Here is an 18362-nt window from a genome sequence, read left to right on the forward strand (position 1 = left end):
GATGTCAGAGGCAGGTTCTTTACTCAGAGAGTGGTAAGGGCATGGGACGCCCTGCCTGCCAATATAATTAACTCAGCCACATGAGGGGCATTTAAACAGTCCTTGGACAAGCAGATGGATGATGATGAGATAGTATAAGGGGAGGGGCTTAGATTAGTTAACAGGTCAGCGCAACACCAAGGGCCAAAGGGCCTGTTCTGTGCTGTATTGTTCTATGTTCTAAAGACAGTTCTTGAAAGTTAGATCCCAGGGGGTTTAAGGGTCGAGGATTGGCACGGATAGAGGATTGGCTGACTGATAGAAAGCAGAGTTAAAAGTGTCCTTTTCTTGGATGGCAAATGGTAACTGGTGGGGTACCGCAGGGTTTAGTTCTCTGACCTTAACGTTTTACAATCTAAGTAAATGATCTGCAAGCAGGAACAGAATGTAACACAGCAAGATTTACAGATGATACTAAACTAGGTGGGAAACAGGCAGTGACGAGGAGATAAAGAGTTTACAGTTGGGCACTGCACTGCTGCCTCACAGCACCAGTGAGTCAGGTTTGATTCTACCCTTGGGCGACTGTCTGTGTGGAATTTGCACATTCTCCCTGTGTCTGTGTGGATTTCCTCCCAGAGGTGGATAGGCCATGCTAAATTGCCCATATAGTGTCCAAGGATGCACAAGTTAGGTGGGATTAGTCATGAGAAATGCAGAGTTACACAGATGGGGTGGGGGTCTGGGTGGGATTCGGTGGTGTACACTCGGTGGAGCGAATGGCCTGCTTCCACACTGTAGGGATTCTATGATATTGATAGGATAGGAAAATGGGCCAGAGTCCAGCAAATGGAATTTAATGCAGATAAATATGAGGTTGTCCATTTTGGACCAAATAAAATAAAGGGACAAATTGTTATTTAAATGGGAAACAGATTCAAAGTGCATCAGTGCAGAGGGATCTGGGTGTCCTTGTGCACGAACTGTAGAAAGTAGGTACGCAGGTGTAGCATTTAATATGAAATGCAAATGGAATCCAGGCATTTATTGCAAGAAGACTGGATTATAAAGAACTGTTGTTTACAATTATATAAGGCATTGGTAAGACCACCTCTGGAACAGTGCATCCAATTTTGGTATCCTTATTTGGGGAAGGATGTGGTGGCACTGGAGGTTCACGAGGTTGATTCCAGGGGTGAAAGCACAAGGAGCTGTTCAATAGCTTAGATTTGTACTTGCCGCAGTTCAGAAGAATGAGGAGGGATCTCACTGAGGTACATAAGATGCTAAAGGGGACTGTGAAGGTGGATGTGGGACAATCTCAAACAAGAGGGGATAAATACAGTGAGAGGAGATAGGTTCAAAACTGAGCTGGGGAGAAACCACTTCTCTCAGATGGTTGCGAATCCGTAGAACTCAGTGTCAGAGTGCAGTGGAGGCAGAATCAATCAACAGAAAGAAACAGATACGTTTCCGATGAAAAGCTGGATAAAAGGGCTATGGGTAACAGGCAGGCAAGTGGAGTTCGGACTACACATGGATCAGCCATAATCGTGTTAAATGGTGGAGCCAGCTTGAAGGGTGAGTTGCCTACTCCCACTCCTAATTCCTATGTAAACTTCTTTTTCATCGTTAAAGCTGAATCTGCAGAATGTCTGTGTTTGTGAAAGAACCACACCATTAAAACCATAAAAATAATCTATCAAGATACAGTTTAGTCTGTGACCTTACTCGCCCAGTATGTCAGCCGGGATCATTACATGAACAAATGTCCTCCTGAGAGTTTTAGTATCATGCAAATTGTTTCAAGATGTCTACAAAGTACTTTGGGGTGTTTAATTATATTAAAGGTACTATCCAAGTTGCTGCTGTTACAACTTTTTCAGATGTCCCAGAATTTTCAATTAGGGCTAGGAGTGTCACAGAAAAATAATGTTATTATGTACCCCTCAGAGATCCTACTTTCTGAATATGTGGTACATTGCTATATTTAACTAACGAACAGATATATTTACCTTCTTGGCGTCAACCGTGAATCCAGGCTGCCAGTCTTCATGGTAATTGTGTCTGTAAACAGCACATCTTTTGCTGGAGATGCCAGGGCTTCAGAGTGTGACAGTGATGAATGCATCCTCTGCTGCTGTAGTCGTTTCAATGTGGCATACCCAAATGCATCACGTGGGCTTGTATAACTAAAGTTGTAGTCGGTCAGGCTTTTTATGGTAGTGACTGAAGGTGCTTTCAGCGACTGCGCCCTTCGGGGGAGTGTGTGAGATGACCCCAGAGGGACAAGTGACACAGAATTTGACTTGGACAGAGGTAGGTGATTAGACTGGGGTGTGAGGGAGACATTGGTTTTCACTGTCCGTGCACTGACGATTGTATTCAGGCTGCCACAGTCTGTGTCAGCATTGGCAGGGTCCAGGCGGACTGTTTCACCAGATGGACTGGAACTGACAGAACTCATAGAGCTAATTCCACTTGTTGTTGTATCAGTGTTAAAGCTCTGGCTGCGGCTTTTGAACTGTGTGCCAGTTGTGCTGTCACCCATAGACCGATCCTTTATGATCGGTTCTTGGTGATTATCCCGCAACATAGTCTTTGGACGCTTTAGTTCAGACTCAGAGATGCTCTGTGAGCTTCCTCTATTGCCGTGATCCCTACTCCCAACAAAGGAGGTCTCTAAACTCAATGTATGGCTCTTGTGCAATCGGTTACCATTGAAGATGCTGGTAAACACCTCAGTGTGCAAATACTCAGTGCTGTTGGCTGGTTCAGTGACAGCACGAATGCGCCGCTGAACCTGCTTCGTATCTGCTGCTGTCTTGTTGGATTTGGAATCGCTGCTACTGCGCAGCTTCTTGCTAGGTAATGAAGTCAGATTATTGAAGAAGCGCCGAGGGACAAATCTAGAAGAGCTGAGGATGCTCAAGGGGCTTCGTTCCTTCTCCTTAGCTGATTTGGGCTTCTCCAAAAACTGATCACCCTCCTCAGTGATATCGAGGAAAAAAGTGCTGGTTGTGCTGCTGCCATAGCGATCATCTTCCATAATAAACATGCCTGTAACACAAAGAAGCCCACAGCATATTCATGAACTTTTATACATGATGTAAGGAGTTCTATGGAATCTTGCCCAATTGAGATATTAAAGTTGAAACAAAACATATGCAGCTGCTTGGAACTGATTGTTGCAGCCACCTCAAGACCTAGCCTTTTAATATTTTGGAGCTTGGCTTCAATCTACCTTTGTCAGACATTACTGCAGAAAGCATCGCCTCTCTCAGTTGTACAGGGCCTCAGTGAGACCACATCTGGAATACTGGGTGCAGTTTTGGTCTCCTTTTGAGAAAGGAAGTTGTTGCTCTCAAGGGAGTCCAGCAATGGTTTACCAGGCTGGTTCCAGGGATGGTGGCTCTGACGTATGAGGAGAGATTGACAACAGTAAGACTGATTTCGCTAGAGTTCAGACGAATGAGGGGTGATCTCACAGAGACTATTAAAATTCTAAGAGGACCGGACAGGATAGATGCTGACATCATGTTCCTGATGGTGGATGTGTTCAGAGCCAGGGATCACAGCATCAGAATTCAGGGTAGACCATTTAGGACAGAGATTAGGAGACAGTTCTTCACCCAGAGAGTGGTGAGCCTTTGGAATTCATTACCACAGGAAGTAGTTCATGTCCAAACATTGTATGCATTCAAGAGGTGACTAGATTAGTTCCTAGAGTCGATAGTAGGTCAGCACTACATCGTGGGCTGAAGGATCTGTCTTGTATTGGTCTGTTTTACGTTCTATATAGCATTTGGGGTGAATAGGATCAAAGGTTATGGGGGGACAAGCAGGATTAAGCTATTGAATTGGACGATCAGCCATTATCATGAAGAATGGTGGAGCAGGCTCAAGGGCCTCCTTCTGCCCCTATCTTCTGTGTTTCTATGTTACCATTTGCAATGGCATTGAATTGATAAATTACAAGTGTCACACCCACGGTGTAAAATAGATTATTTTATTAACAGAGAACAGAAGGTTGGCTGGTGACAGCAAAGAGGCTCTTATGCTAATGCATATTAGGAGCCAGCATGAGGGAGCACTGTAACCCTACTGTATGGGGCTAGTGTAGAGGGAGCGTTACTCTGTTTCTAACCTTGAGCTATACCTGCCTTGGGAATGTTTGATGCAGTAGAATAAAGTGAGTTATACATTCTGACTCCATGCGGTCCCTGTCCTGGGAATGTTTGACGCTGACTACAGATCTCAGGAATGGATGGACAGTCCATTTCCTAGTGCCCACATCTCTTACATTGATGCAGACAAAGCAAATCAGGAAAAAGTTACATAATATAGAAACAGCACAATTACTGCATTAAAACATTACAGAATAGAATCAGGTTATATCGAAATCGTCAGTCATTTGACCTCACTGTTCCAAGGCAGGCAACATCAACAGAATGGTCTTACTGTATTCAAAGAGAAATTCCAGGAGCTACTTTTATGTTAAGATGTAGTAAAATAATTGGACGAGTAATCCTGGGGGCAGGCTAATACTGTGAGGTCAGAGAGTCAAATCTCACAACGCAACTGGGTAATTTAAAATCAGTTAACAAACCTGGAACTGAAATTAGTCTCAGAGATAAAGACCATGAAACTACTGCTAATATTTGTAAAAACGCATCTAGTACACTAACGTCCTCTAAGGAAGAAAATGTGTCATCCTTGCATGTCTGACCTACATATGTCTCTCGACACTCAGTAATATGTACCACTCTTAATTGTTTTTGCTGAAATGAATGAGCAAGCCACTCACTTCAAGGGCCATTTCAGGATGGACAACAAATGCCAGCATACTCAACTGCATGGAAGAATTAAAATGCTGCTTCTCCTTAGCATCTTCTGATCTGTTTGGCTAATAGGAGCCAGCTCTATTTCTAATGATTAGTATGAACATGCCAAATTATGTCTCTATTTTATAATGTGATTGGTCATGTGGATTTTAAGTTCAAGTTCAATTGCTTAGATGCTTGTAATTGCTTGTATGTACGATTGCCAAGCATCTATCCCTTAGCAGAGATCAACACACTCAGAAGAGGGGAACACAAATGTTGTATGATTGGGAAATAAATAACCAGTCAGGAAACACTGCACATTTCACTCGAAGATAAGATAACCTCATTATGCTAGTTGCACTTAGGCTAGTCCACTTTATGCAATACTTACTCTGAGGCACGGACTCACTCTCACTGTTATGCCTGGAACTGGTAGATTCAGAATTGAGACTCAGTGTACTGGGGACTGAGGACAACTCACTGTATAGTTGCTCCATGTCATCAGGGGCCACAGGCCAGGGCTGCAAGCGACTGTGCCTGACTGAATCCCAACCATGGTTTTTCAGGATATCACATCCCTGCTTTGTTTTTGCCAAGAGACCCAGTGCGTACAGACAGGTCCTGTGGGAGTAGAAAAAGGAATACATGTCAGTGGAATCATAGAGCCATGCTTAAATCAATTTCTGAAGGCACAAATCTGGATATCAAATAGCCATTTAATGTTTCTTTTACTAGAGAATAAAATTCAGAATGGTTATCAGGCCTGCTACCAGAGAAAAGAATTGGGAAGGAAATCCACTGATCACCCACTTCTATCCATTACTTCACTGATTGTTAAAGTATGCGAGGATAATCAGCAATGACATGACTTTCATAAAACTATGCTGACGTCAGCTTACATTTGTCAAGCATTTTTTTACCTACTGCAGTAATTACACCAACAACACAAAGTCAAATGATCCATCACTGTCTTTTATTTTGAGCAAATCAATCCTGTGATTGTGCTCCATCAAAGTTATGCACTACCCAGTGATTGGGATCAGTATAAACATGCTGCACATTGCTTTACAGCAACTGCAATGGTGGCACCAATAACAAATATCAAGTTTCAACGCATTAAAGCATGAACAGAACTGATAAAAGCAGTAGCTTTTTCTAACAGAAACATTTGCTGCTCTGTTTGAATGGTGCTACTGCCAAGATTTTGGTGTAGACATACCTCCAGTGCTGTGAGGGAGGGAGTTCCAGGATCCTGAACTAGTTGCAGTGAAAGAACAGCAAGACAGTGTGGCACTTAGACAAACTTGTAGGTGGTGTTGTTGCATGCATCTTGTCTTGGTGTTGCAGGTTTGGAAGGTGCTATCAAAGCCTTTGTGAGTAACTTGGATCCTCTTGTAGATGGTACACATTGCTAATGCTGGTGGTAGGAGTAAATGTTGAAGGTGCCATGAGATGGGGTGCCAACCAAGTGAGCTGCTTTGTCCTGATGGTATCAAATTCTGTTGGAGCTCCATCCATCGAGGAAAATGGGGAGTATTCCATCATACTCCTGACTTCTGCCTTGATGATGATGATGATGATGATTAGGCTCTAAAGAGTCAGGAGATGAATTACCTGCAAGCGCTCCTAGATTCTGACCTGCTCATGTTACCACTGCATTTATTCACTCCTGGAACTTGTGTGGTGTGAACTTGTCACTATCAGACCAAACTTGAATGTTATCCAGTGTGAAGCTGGATGAACACAGCAGGCCAAGCAGCATCTCAGGAGCACAAAAGCTGACGTTTTGGGCCTAGACCCTTCAGTTATCTTGGATTCTCCAGCATCTGCAGTTCCCATTATCATTGAACGTTATCCAGGTCTTGTTGTAGGTGTACACAGACAAAAGAGGGATCCTGATATCTGGAAGTGAGCTAAAACCTGTAAGCCCTTTGAGGTATTCAGATGGTTTATTGAAAAGACAACAAATACCTGGGACTCATCATGAGGGCAAGTTATTAACCTTAAAGATTTGCTAAATGTCAGAAAGCAATAAGTATAGTTTGTATATTCAATGAATACAGAAAACCTCAATAATCTACAGTGAGTTCAGATGAGGGAAAAGTATGTTGCTGAGGTAATTGAGGGACTAACGGTGGCTACCTCACTATCATGCACATTTAGATCCACATCCATGAGGTTCACTACATACCCTCTAACAGAGAGAATTTCACAAGCATGGGCCAGGGCTACAATATCCGGGATCACGTTCTCCTCCTGAAGCAAGTTCAATCCCCAGTTTGACGAGCCAATGTTACCCTGAAACACACATCACATTTGGGTTGGAAACCTCGCACTAACCATTGTCTAGCATTATTTATGCAGAAATAATCAAAAATTGAGTAAGAACCAGAAAACAAACATGCAACTGAAAGCACTGTTAAACAGACGGGTTTGGAGCAGGTTTTCAAGCTAGCAGTAATATAGAGCTCTGTTACACTTCCATGCTGCCGTTTGACAGCCAGGTCAGGGGGTGCTACTGCAGCTTTTTTTGCTTGCCCCTAGCTGGTCTGTTTTTTTAAAAAAAGGTAAGATTTTACTGACATTGCCTGTGCCAAAACTTATTGCTCATCCGTTATTGCACAGACAGCAGTTAAGAGTTACCCACATGCTGTGGGTCTGGATTCACAACTAGGCCAGGTCGGATCGGATCGGATCGGATCAGATCAGATCAGGAATGCAGACTTCTCTCCCAAAAGAACATCAATGAGCCAGATGAATGTTTACGACAACTGGCAGTGATTAGATGGTTGCCAGGAGGATGGCTTTTTATTTCAGGTTTTTACTGAATTTGAATTTCCCCATCTGCCATAGTGTCACAACAGCAGAGAACCAGGACATTAGATGTCTTCAAGGCAGAGATCGATAAATTCTTGATCTCACACGGAATCAAGGGCTACGGGGAGAGTGTTGCAGGTTTGGAAGAGCTGGGAAGTGGAGTTGAAATGCCCATCAGCCATGATTTAAATGGCGGCGTGGACTCGATGGGCCGAACGGCCTTACTTCCACTCCTATGTCTTACGGTCTTAACCCATGCCCTGAGAGTATGAGCATGGTGTTCTGGATTACTAGGTTCAGTGACATTACCACTACGCCATCAACACTTCCTGCTTTTTTTCCCCATGACAGGGGCATTCCAGACCAATTGAGCGGCATTGCAGTTTTTTACAAGCTAGATTGGAGCCTGGTAGGCTGTAAATCTTCTTTGGAAGTGACTGCACTAACCATAGTCATAGAGATGTACAGCATGGAAACAGATCCTTTGGTCCAACTCGTCCATGCCGACCAGATATCCTAGATAAATCTAGTCTCATTTGCGAACATTTGGCCCATATCCCACTAAACTCCTCCTATTTATATACCATACAGATGCCTTTTAAATGTTGTAATCAACCAGTCTCTACCACTTCCTCTGGCAGCTCATTCCACACATGTGCTGCCCTCTGCGTGAAAAAGCTACCCCTTAGGTCCCTTTAAAATTTTTCCCCTCTCACCTTAAAACCTATGCCCTGTAGCTTTTGGCCATCCCTCCCCCATCCACCATTCCGGGGAAAAGAACTTGTCTATTTAATCTATCCATGCCTCTCATAATTTTATCAACCTCTATAAAGGTCTAGATCCCCTCTCAAGGTCATAACACTTTCTCTGGCTCTTGAGGCCATTCCTCACTCCCTTCACTGGGCTCTGCCTGGCACAACACAGCAGATTTTTCTTCAGTCAGGCCTCAATTATGTCTTCACCAGGGAAGACTAACTGCACAAATGGACACACAGATCATTGCTGGAACTACAGCTGGGCTGACAGTTCTTTAAGGTGGGATCTCCTACCAGTTGGGGCAGCAACTCTCACCTGAGACTATTAGTGCCCTACCAAGAGTAAAATGGCTGAAATGCAACTGGCTTTTCCGTGCATGAATTCCAAACTGACTTCAATCTGGGATGACAGTGGAGAATGAAGTGCATCATTCAGTCCATAGAAATATGGTTCCACGGAACTGAGCTGGAATGAATACTAGATTGACAAGAAATTAAGATTTATGAAATAGGAGTAGCCAGTGGGTTTGCTCTGCTCAACAATAAATTTATAGCTAATCTAACTGTGGCCTCAATTCCACTTGCACATTTCCCCTTGTCATAACTCTCAATTCCATCACAAATTAAAAATCTGACTAAGTCTGCCTTCCATAAATAGGTTCAAATGAGGAACTCTCCACTGCTTACTAGGCTAGAAAATTCCAAAGATTTATCATCCTTATCAAATGATTTCCTCCTTCCATATTGCAGAAAGAATGAGGGTCGGTAAAAATCAGGAATTAGAGCAGCTGAGTGTGCAGGGGTTGGAATTTACGGTTAAATGTCATCATCATAGCAAGTTGCTGCAAAAGGATTTGACAGGCGAAGATGTCATTGTCAATACAGTGGATAGGAACTTAACTGAGTTGGAGGGACATAGCAACACAGAAGCAGGAGTAGGCCACTCAACTCTTTGAGTCAGATCCGCCATTCAATATAATGATGGCTGATCATCCAACTCAGTACGATGTTCCGGTTTTTCTCCCTTTATTCTTTGATAACTTTAGTGTTGAGAACTCTACCCACATCACTTGAAAGTGTGGACTCAACATTTTCCTGTGGCAGAGAATTCCAGAGAGTCACTAATCTCCACATGGAAAAATTTCTCATCTGTCCTAAAAGGCCTACCCTTTTTACACTTCGACTGTGACTACTAGTTCCGGACTCTCTGGTCATCAAGAACATCCTTCTTGCATCTACCTTGTCTAATTCTGTTAGAAGTAGGTATGTTTCTATGAGATCCCCTCTCTTTGTTAAAAACTCTAATGAAATATAGTCCTAACCAATCCTCTGTTTTTCAGTCCCACCATCCCAGGATTCAGTCATGGCTGGGTTCCAAGCAGTACCCACTCGTCATTGCCCACCATTCAGGAAAAGAGTTTATTCCTGCTCTTGGTTTCCTGTCTGCCAGTCAGTTCTCATTCCATTCAGCACACAAACCTTCAAAGCCATGCATTTTGATTTTACATGCTAATCTCTTATGTGGTACCTTGTCAAAAGCCTTCCGAAAGTCCAAGTAAACCATATCTACTGTCTCTCCTTTATCCACTCTACCAGTTACATCCTCAAAAAATTCCAGCAGATGTGTCAGACACAATATCCCCTTCATAAATCCATGCTGATTCTGATGATGCCACTCTCTTCCGAGTGCTCTGCTATTACATCTTTTATAATGGACTGCAGCATTTTTGCCCACTACAAATATCAAGCTAATTGGTTTATAATTTGCTGTTTTCTCTTTGATGCCCTTCTTAAATAATGGTCGCCTCCAATCCATAGAAACTCTTCCAGAGTCTAAAGAAGTTAAGAGGATGACCACCTACTATTTCTAGGGCCACCTTCTTAAGTACTCTGGCCATGGGGATTTATTTTCCTTTAATCCCATTTTTCCTATCAATTTCTTTCAATTTCTCCTTTCCACTAGGCCTCTGTTCCCCATATTTTGTCTTCCTTTGCGAAGACATAATGAATTTATATATTTAATTGGTCTCCCATTATAAATTTCCCTATTTCCGACTGTGGGGAACCTATATTCATCTTTACTGATCTTTCCCTCTTCATAGCTAGCTCAACAGATCAAAAATTAGAGCAGAAAATCTTGTCAATACAGTGTGGAGGTGGAGGAACACAGGAGGTCAGGCAGCAGAGGATGTTTTGGGTTATTCCCTTCATCAGGACTGGGGAGATGGAAATAAAAGGAGGTGGGTGGGGCTGGGGAAGGCAGGTGGGATGGCAATAGGTGGATGCAGGTAGGGAGTATTGGGGATTAGTCAGTGGGAAGGGTGGGGTGGATAGGTGAGAAAGAGGATGGACAGGTTGTGTCAAGTCAAGGAGGAACATATGAGATGGAGTGTTGGACAAGGGATGAGGCGGCGGGGGGGGCAGAGATTTTGAAACTGATGAATTCGATTTGAGGCCATCAGGCCTTAAGCTCCCGAGGAGGAATTATGAGGTATTGTTCCACCAGTTTACTTTTGGCCTCATTGTGACACTGGAGGCAGCCCAGGATGGCCACGTCACCCAACGAGTGGGAGGGAGAGTTAAAATGGTTGGCAACCAGAAGGTGTTGTTGATTATAGCGCTCAGAGCACAGATGCTACACAAATCGGTCACCAAGTTGGCACTTGGTCTCACCGATGTGGAGCAAACCACATCAGGAGCAACAGATACAGTTGACTAGGTTGAAGAGGTACAACCGAATCCCTATCAGATTTGGAAAGATTGTTTGGGGCCTTAGATGGAGGTGAGGGGAGGTGTAGGGGTGGGTGTAGCACCTTCTGCGGTTACAGGGAAAGGTGCTGGGTATGGTGGGGTAGGTGTTGAATGTGGAGCTGACGAGGGTGTTGTAGAGTGAGTGGTCCCTACAGAAGAAAAATAGGGGTGGGGAGGGAAATATCTCTGGTGGAGGAGATTGATTGCAGGTGGCAAAACTGACGGAGGATGATGTGCTGGATGCAGAGGTTGGTGGGGTGGTATGAGAGGACCGAGGGCCTCTGACCTTATTTTTGTTGGAGGAAGGGGGATTGAGGGCAGAAGTGCGGGAAATGTAAGATTTGCGGTTGAAGGCATTATGAATCACCATGAGGGGAGTTATGATCCTTGAAGGAGGAGGATATCTGGGATGTCTGGGAGTGGAATGCTCCATCTTGGGAGTAGGTGCGGCAGAAGCAGAGAAATTGGGAATATAGGATCACATTCCTGCAGGAGGGCTGGTGAGAGGAGATTTAGTCAAAATAGCTATGGGAGTTATGGGTTTGAAACAGATGTTGATGCTGATGCTGAGACAGTTACCAGAGACGGAGACAGAGGGGTCCAGGTGAATTTCAGGTTGGGGTGAAAGGTGTTAGTAAAGTTGATGAGTTGCTCCAGCTCTTTTTGGGAGCATGAGGCAGTGCCAATACAGTCATCGATGTAGCAAAGGAAGAGGTGAGGGATGGTGTCAGGGTAACAGCAGAAGCGGAACTGTTCCACATATCCTACGTTGAGGCAGGCATAGCTCAGGCGCATACAGGTGCCCATAGCCACCCCTTTAGTTTGTAGGAAGTGAGAGGGGTTAAAGGAGAAGTTGTTGAGCGTATGAACAAGTTCCATTAAGCAGATGACAGTACGGGTGGAGGGGCTCTGGTTAGGCCTTGGGAGAGGAAGAAGCAGTGGGCTTTGAGGCCCTCCTCATGGGAAATACTGGTGTAGAGAAACTGGATGTCCATGGTGAAGATGAGGTGTTGGGGGCTGAGGAATTGTAAGTCTTGGAGGAGATGGAGGACATGGGTGGTGTACCAAACGTAGGTGGGTGCTGAAGATCTTGAAAAGGAAAGAGACCTTTAATTTGGGAAACTGAGAATTATTGAATTAATCTGCCTACAAAATTAACAAGTCAATGATCCTATGACTGAGTGAAGTGTAGAGATTTTACATGCAACAGACATAGTTTTTCATTCTACATTAGCCTGGCTTCTTGGAGCATGTGCCTGAAAACTTTCATAATGGGTTGACCACATATAGGAATTTACCAAGTTATCTTCTATCCTGCTAGCTGTTTTCCCCGATAAAAGCTGATTGCATTTTTAAGTTTAATGGTTATTGTAACTGAAGAAAATTATCCGGTTTAAATGAAATTGTCCACGCAGAAAATTTTGCTGTCAAGTGCATAAGTTCAAGATGAGAGGAGCAACCTTTCCACAGAGGGTGGTTATGTAGAATGAACTGCCGGAGGAAGTGGTAGATGCAGGTAAAATCAAAATATTTAAAAGGCACTTGGACAGGTAATTGAGTGGAAAGATTTAGAAGGATATGAGCCAAATGAGGAAAAGTGGGAATAGTTTAGTTTGGGAAACTTGGTCAGCATGGACAAGTTGGACTGAAGGGGCTGTTTCTGTGCTGTACGACTCTACATAGCTTCAGAAGCTTGTATTATCAGTTTGAATGGTCCCTGCAAAATTACTCTCATTCTATATAAAAACCAAAAGAACAACGGATGCTGTAAATCAGGAACAAAAACAAAGTTGCTGGAAAAGCTCAGCGGGTCTGGCGGCATCTGTGGAGGAGAAAGCAGAGTTAATGTTTCGGGTCTGGTGACCCTTCCTCAGAAAGGCATTCTTAGGAAGGGTCATCAGGCCTGAAACGTTAACTCTGCTTTCTCTTCCGCAGAAGCTGCCAGACCTGCTGAGCTCTTCCAGCAACTTTGTTTTTGCACTCTCATTCTATATTGCCCCTCCTGATCAGTTCTTTTTCTCCCTTTGTCAGGTCATAAACTGTTCCCAATCCTCAGGGACGGTGCTGTTTTTTGACCAAAATGTATGCCTCTTTCTTGATACTATTTTCCCTGTTAGCCATGGTATGACCACATTTTATTTTTATGCTAGACTGGCATTTTGCAGTTCTTCCACGGACTCTTTAAATGTTTGCCATTATCTATCTACTGTCATCTCTTCAGTACTTAGCTGAGACCTCATACTATTACAATTTCCTTTATTTGAATTTAGGACCTTGACCTGAGACAACTATTTGCTTTCCATAATTAAGAATCCTATTCTATAGCAGTCACTCTTCCCAAAGAGCTCATGCACAAATAGATCATCAATTATTCCTTTCTTGTTACATAATACAGAGTCAAGGATGGCATTTTCTCTACTTGGTTCCTCAATAGATTAATTGATAAAGTTAGCACATAAATGTTCCAGGAATCCCTCCCCTCCAGTATTGCTCTTCATTTGATTCGCCAACCTAGATGCAGATTGAAGTTACCACAATTTCAGCTGTACCTTTATAACTTGCATTCATAATTTCCTTTTTAATGCCTTCCACAATACTACTACTAGAGTTTGGAAGTCTATATACAACCAAGACTATCGTTTTCTGTCTCTATGTTTCTAAGGTCAATCCGTACAGATTCTACTTCCTTTGAACTAATATCCTTCCTCACAGTCACAATTTCCTTTTTAATCAGCCGTGCTACACCACCTCTTTTTCCTATTTGACCACACTTTCTAAAAAGTGAAAATCCCTGATATTTGGTTCCCATTCCTGGCCACTGTTCAGCTATGTCGTTGTAACCCCCACTATATCATACCTGTTTAGATCTAGTTGGGTGACTAACTCATTGATTTTATCGTGAATGCTGGAGGGTTGATCAATATGGAGGTTTTGTATGAACCATAACCCTTTCATTTGCTGCAATAACCAACGATGCACTACTTAATTTACTGTAACTCCTATACATTTGCTAATATTTACTTGGGTTAGGTAGCAGACCGGCAACCAAACGGAAGCAAATATATGGGAACATCACCACCTGCAAGTTTCCATCCAAGCCATTCACCATCCTGGCTTGGAAATATATCGCGCTTCCTTGACTGTGCTCAATCCATCCATTACAAACCCACTGACTCCCACAGCTACCTGGACTATACATCCTCACACCCCCACTACCTGTAAAGACTCCATCCCATTCTCTCAGTTCCTCTGTCGCATATGTTCAGACGAGGCCAACTTCGACAAGCGAGCCTCTGAAATGTCCACCTTCTTCCTCAACCGAGGATTCCCCAGCTCCGTTGTCAACAAGGCCCTCAACCAGGTCTGACCCATCTCCCACACTTCCGCCCTCACCCCTTCTCTTCCCTCCCACAACAATGATAGGATTCCCCTTATCCTCACTTATCATCCCAGCATCCACATCCTGATGATCATCAGACACCATATTCCCCTCCCCTCCCTTGTCTGCCTTCTGCAGGGACTGTTCTGTCTGGGAGACCCAGTCCACACTTCCTTCACCCCCACACCTCCCCACAGCCCTATGGCACCTTCCCCTCTAACCAGCGAAGGTGCAAAGCCTCCTCCCTCCCCAGTATCCAAAGGCCCAAACATAGCAGCACTTCACCTGCACTTCCCAGAATCTAGTCTACTGCATTTGTGGCTGACAATGTGGTCTCCTCTGCATTGGAGAAATGAAGCATAGACTTGGCAACCACTTCGCACATCATCTATGTTCTGTTCTCAAAAAGGCCCCTGAACTACCTGTTGCCTGCCACTTCAACGCACCACCCTGCTTCCTGGCCAACACCTCTGTCTCTGGGATGCTGCAGTGTTCCACTGAAGCCCAACACAAGCTGGAGGAACAACACCTCATTTTCCACTTGGGGATCCTACGGCCCTCCAGACTCAATACTGAGTTCAATAATTTTAGGGCCTAAACTGTCCCATGTCCCAGCCCCCCACCCCACGCACCATTGCCTGCCATTACACACCCCCTGTTGTTAGTCACCAAAAGTCCCCATTAACAACCACTCACCCTCCCTGCCTGATCGTGAGCAACTCCTTTGTCTGTCCCACTGTCTTTTTCTCTCTTTGAACCCTATCATATTGCTTACTCCCTACCCCACCCACCTCCCTATTTTCTGCATATAAACTGACATTTTCCCAGCCACCATCAGTTCTGAGGAAGGGTCACCGGACCTAAAAAGTTAACTCTGCTTTCTCCTTCCTAGATGCTGCCAGACCTGCTGAGCTTTTCCAGCAATTTGTTTTGTTCCTCAATCCATCCCTAACAGCTTTGTGGGGGTACCTTCACAAAAGAGACTGCAGTGGTTCAAGGGGACAGCTCACCACTATTTTCGAAAGAAAATTAGGCATGGCTAATAAATGCTGGCCCAGCCAGCGTTGCTCACATTCAATCTTATCTACAATATGTCATCTGTTATAACAAATGTCCATTAAGATTAATGCTTTAACAGCACAATAGAGGCAAGAAGAGGAACGTATAACTGATCTCAAAATGAACACTGTTGTTTTCTCATAGTTCTACTTCAGGGGTCAAGTTCTTTTTGTCAGCAATACCTTGTTGTTATGTCCCTAGTTGGCTCAGAAAGTTCATTTAGTGACCCACATGGGCCAAAAGGACCCACAGCTAAGCGCCTTCTGTTCAGTGTAAGCAGTGCTGAACCAATGCGTATTAGAATTAACTCTAGTACTCAGGTTAACCACTACGTTGTGATGTGCAGTTTCAAGTGAGGAGACACCTATGAATACTTGGGTGAAAGTGTGCAACGATACCAGTGCATATAATGTATGTTTTCTTCATTCATTCATCGGATGAGGTCGTCGCTGGCTAGGCAGCATTTGCTACCTGTCCCTAGTTGCCCAGAGGACAGTTCAGAGTCAACCACATTGCTGCAGGTCTGGAGTCACATGTAGGCCGGACCAGTTAAGGATGATGGTTTCCCTGCGTACAGGACATGAGTGAACCAGATGGGTTCTTCTGACAATCGATTCATAGTCATCATTAGATTCCTAATTTCAGATATTTACTGAATTCAAATTCTACCATCTGCCGTGGCGGGATTCAAACCCAGCTCCACGGAACATTATCTGGGTCTCTGAATTTATAGTCCAGACTTAATACCACTAAGTCATTGCCTGCCCATTAAAATAGTACAGTACCTAGCAAAAGAAAACAGCTATAAACAAAAGCTAGAGATTGGAAAAGAAAACAATCGTACCAAGGCCCAAAGTGCTGCTTTCAACTGCTTTATGCCATCCCACTTATCCAGTACTGGTGAACGCACAGTGTAGCTCAGGTCTGGAACGATGCTCTGTAAATAAAAATCAGCAACATTCTTAAAAATCAGAACCAAAAGAACTGTGGATGCTGTAAATCAGGAACAAAAACAAAATTGCTGGGAAAGCTCAGCAGGTCTGGCAGCATCTGTGGAGGAGAAAACAGAGTTAACATTTCAGTTCCAGTGACCCTTCCTCAGAACTAATGGTGGCTGGGAAAACGTCAATTTATACGCAGAAAATAGGGAGGTGGGTGAGATAGGAAGTAAACGAGAGGATAGAGTCCAAAGAGAGAGAAAGACAGTTGGACTGACAAAAGAGTTGCTAACGATCAGGCTGGGAGGGTGAATAGTTGTTAATGGGGCCTGTTAGTGACTAACAACACGGGTTGTGTAGTGGGAGGCTATGTGGTACCAAGGCCTGGTATGTGGGGTGGGGGGCAGGGGGAGTTTAGGCACTAAAATTATTGATCTCAATACTGAGTCCGGAGGGCTGTAGGATCCCAAACATACCTTCCAGGTGAAGCAACACCAACAGCATTTCCAAGAACCTAGTCTACTGCATTCGCTGCTCACAAAGTGGTCTCCTCTACATTGGGGAAACAAAGTGTCGACTTGGCAACTGCTTCGCAGAACATCTACGTGCTGCTCTCAAAAAAGACCCTGAACTACCTGTTGCCTGCCACTTCAATGCACCACCCTGCTCCCTGGTCAATATCTGTGTCTCCGGCTTGCTACGGTGTTCCAGTGAAGCCCAGTGCAAGCAGGAGGAACAACACCTCATTTTCCGCTTGGGGACCCTACAGCCCTCTGGGCTCAATACTGAGATCAATAATTTTCGGGGCTGAACTCCCCCATGTCCCAGCTCCCCACCCCACACACCAGGCCTTGTAACCACACAGCCTCCCACTACACACCCTGTGTTGTTAGTACTAACAGTCCCCATAACAACTATTCACCCTCCCAGCCTGATCATTAGCAACTCCTTTGTCTGTCCAACTGTCTTTCTCTCTCTTTGGACTCTATCCTATCATTTACTCCCTACCCCACCCACCTCCCTATTTTCTGTATATAAATTGACATTTTCCCAACCACCATCAGGTCACCAGACCCAAAACGTTAACTCTGTTTTCTCCTCCACAGATGCTGCTAGGCCTGCTGAGCTTTTCAAGCAACTTTGTTATTATTCTTAAAAATCACTTCTTATTCCATCAAACACTCCCAGCACAGAACTAGATAGAAAATAAGGTTTTCTCTAAACTGTTCCCATCCTAGGGCAAGATTAGCTGCAGAGTAAATCTTTCCCCAGATCTATACATCGGCCTTTGACACACAAAGCTTGATTCCATCTGAAATTAGAAAATAAAATACTGGAATCTGTACAGAGAGAGGGAGAAAAAAGTTGTTGTTTCAAACCTCTGCATCTTGTGCTTTCATTCCTGCAACCTTTAGTCGTAGGAGTATACTGTATCTGTGTTAAATCATTCCAAACAGTACAAGCGCGATAGCTTCCTCACCTGTGCTTCGAGCAAATGACAGCCAGTTTTATGATGAACCAACTGGCCGTACAGGTGAATTGGCAAGTAAACATAGGGTCTTTGTAACCTAGAATCAAAAAAAGTACATGAATAAAAACAAAGCAGTCAAAACTAAGATAACAAGGTGTAGAGCTGGATGAACACAGCAGGCTAAGCAGCAGAGGAGTAGGAAAGCTGACGTTTTGGGCCTAGACCTTTCATCAGAAATGGGGGAGGGGAAGAGGGTTCTGAAATAAATAGGGAGCGAGGGGGAGGCAGATAGAAGATGGATAGAGGAGAAGACAGATGGAGAGGAGACAGACAGGTCAAAGAGGCGGGGATGGAGCCAGTAAAGGTGAGTGCAGGTTGGGAGTTACG

General features: G+C 44.1%; 1 protein-coding gene across 1 annotated transcript in view; it reads right to left on the reverse strand.

Annotated features, from left to right (window-relative positions):
- rictora (RPTOR independent companion of MTOR, complex 2 a) overlaps nt 1-18362 on the reverse strand; it is a 238748-nt gene that overhangs the window by 59533 nt on the left and 160853 nt on the right. Inside the window, exons 27-31 of the mRNA XM_059644956.1 lie at nt 17985-18072; nt 16411-16503; nt 6997-7103; nt 5197-5426; nt 1995-3039 (exon numbers count right to left, since the gene is read on the reverse strand). Of these exons, the coding sequence (XP_059500939.1) occupies nt 1995-3039; nt 5197-5426; nt 6997-7103; nt 16411-16503; nt 17985-18072 (1563 nt within the window). The remainder of the gene's footprint in view (nt 1-1994; nt 3040-5196; nt 5427-6996; nt 7104-16410; nt 16504-17984; nt 18073-18362) is intronic.

The sequence above is a fragment of the Stegostoma tigrinum genome, chromosome 3 (genome assembly GCF_030684315.1).
Source record: "Stegostoma tigrinum isolate sSteTig4 chromosome 3, sSteTig4.hap1, whole genome shotgun sequence".
Classification (NCBI taxonomy): Eukaryota; Metazoa; Chordata; class Chondrichthyes; order Orectolobiformes; family Stegostomatidae; genus Stegostoma; species Stegostoma tigrinum.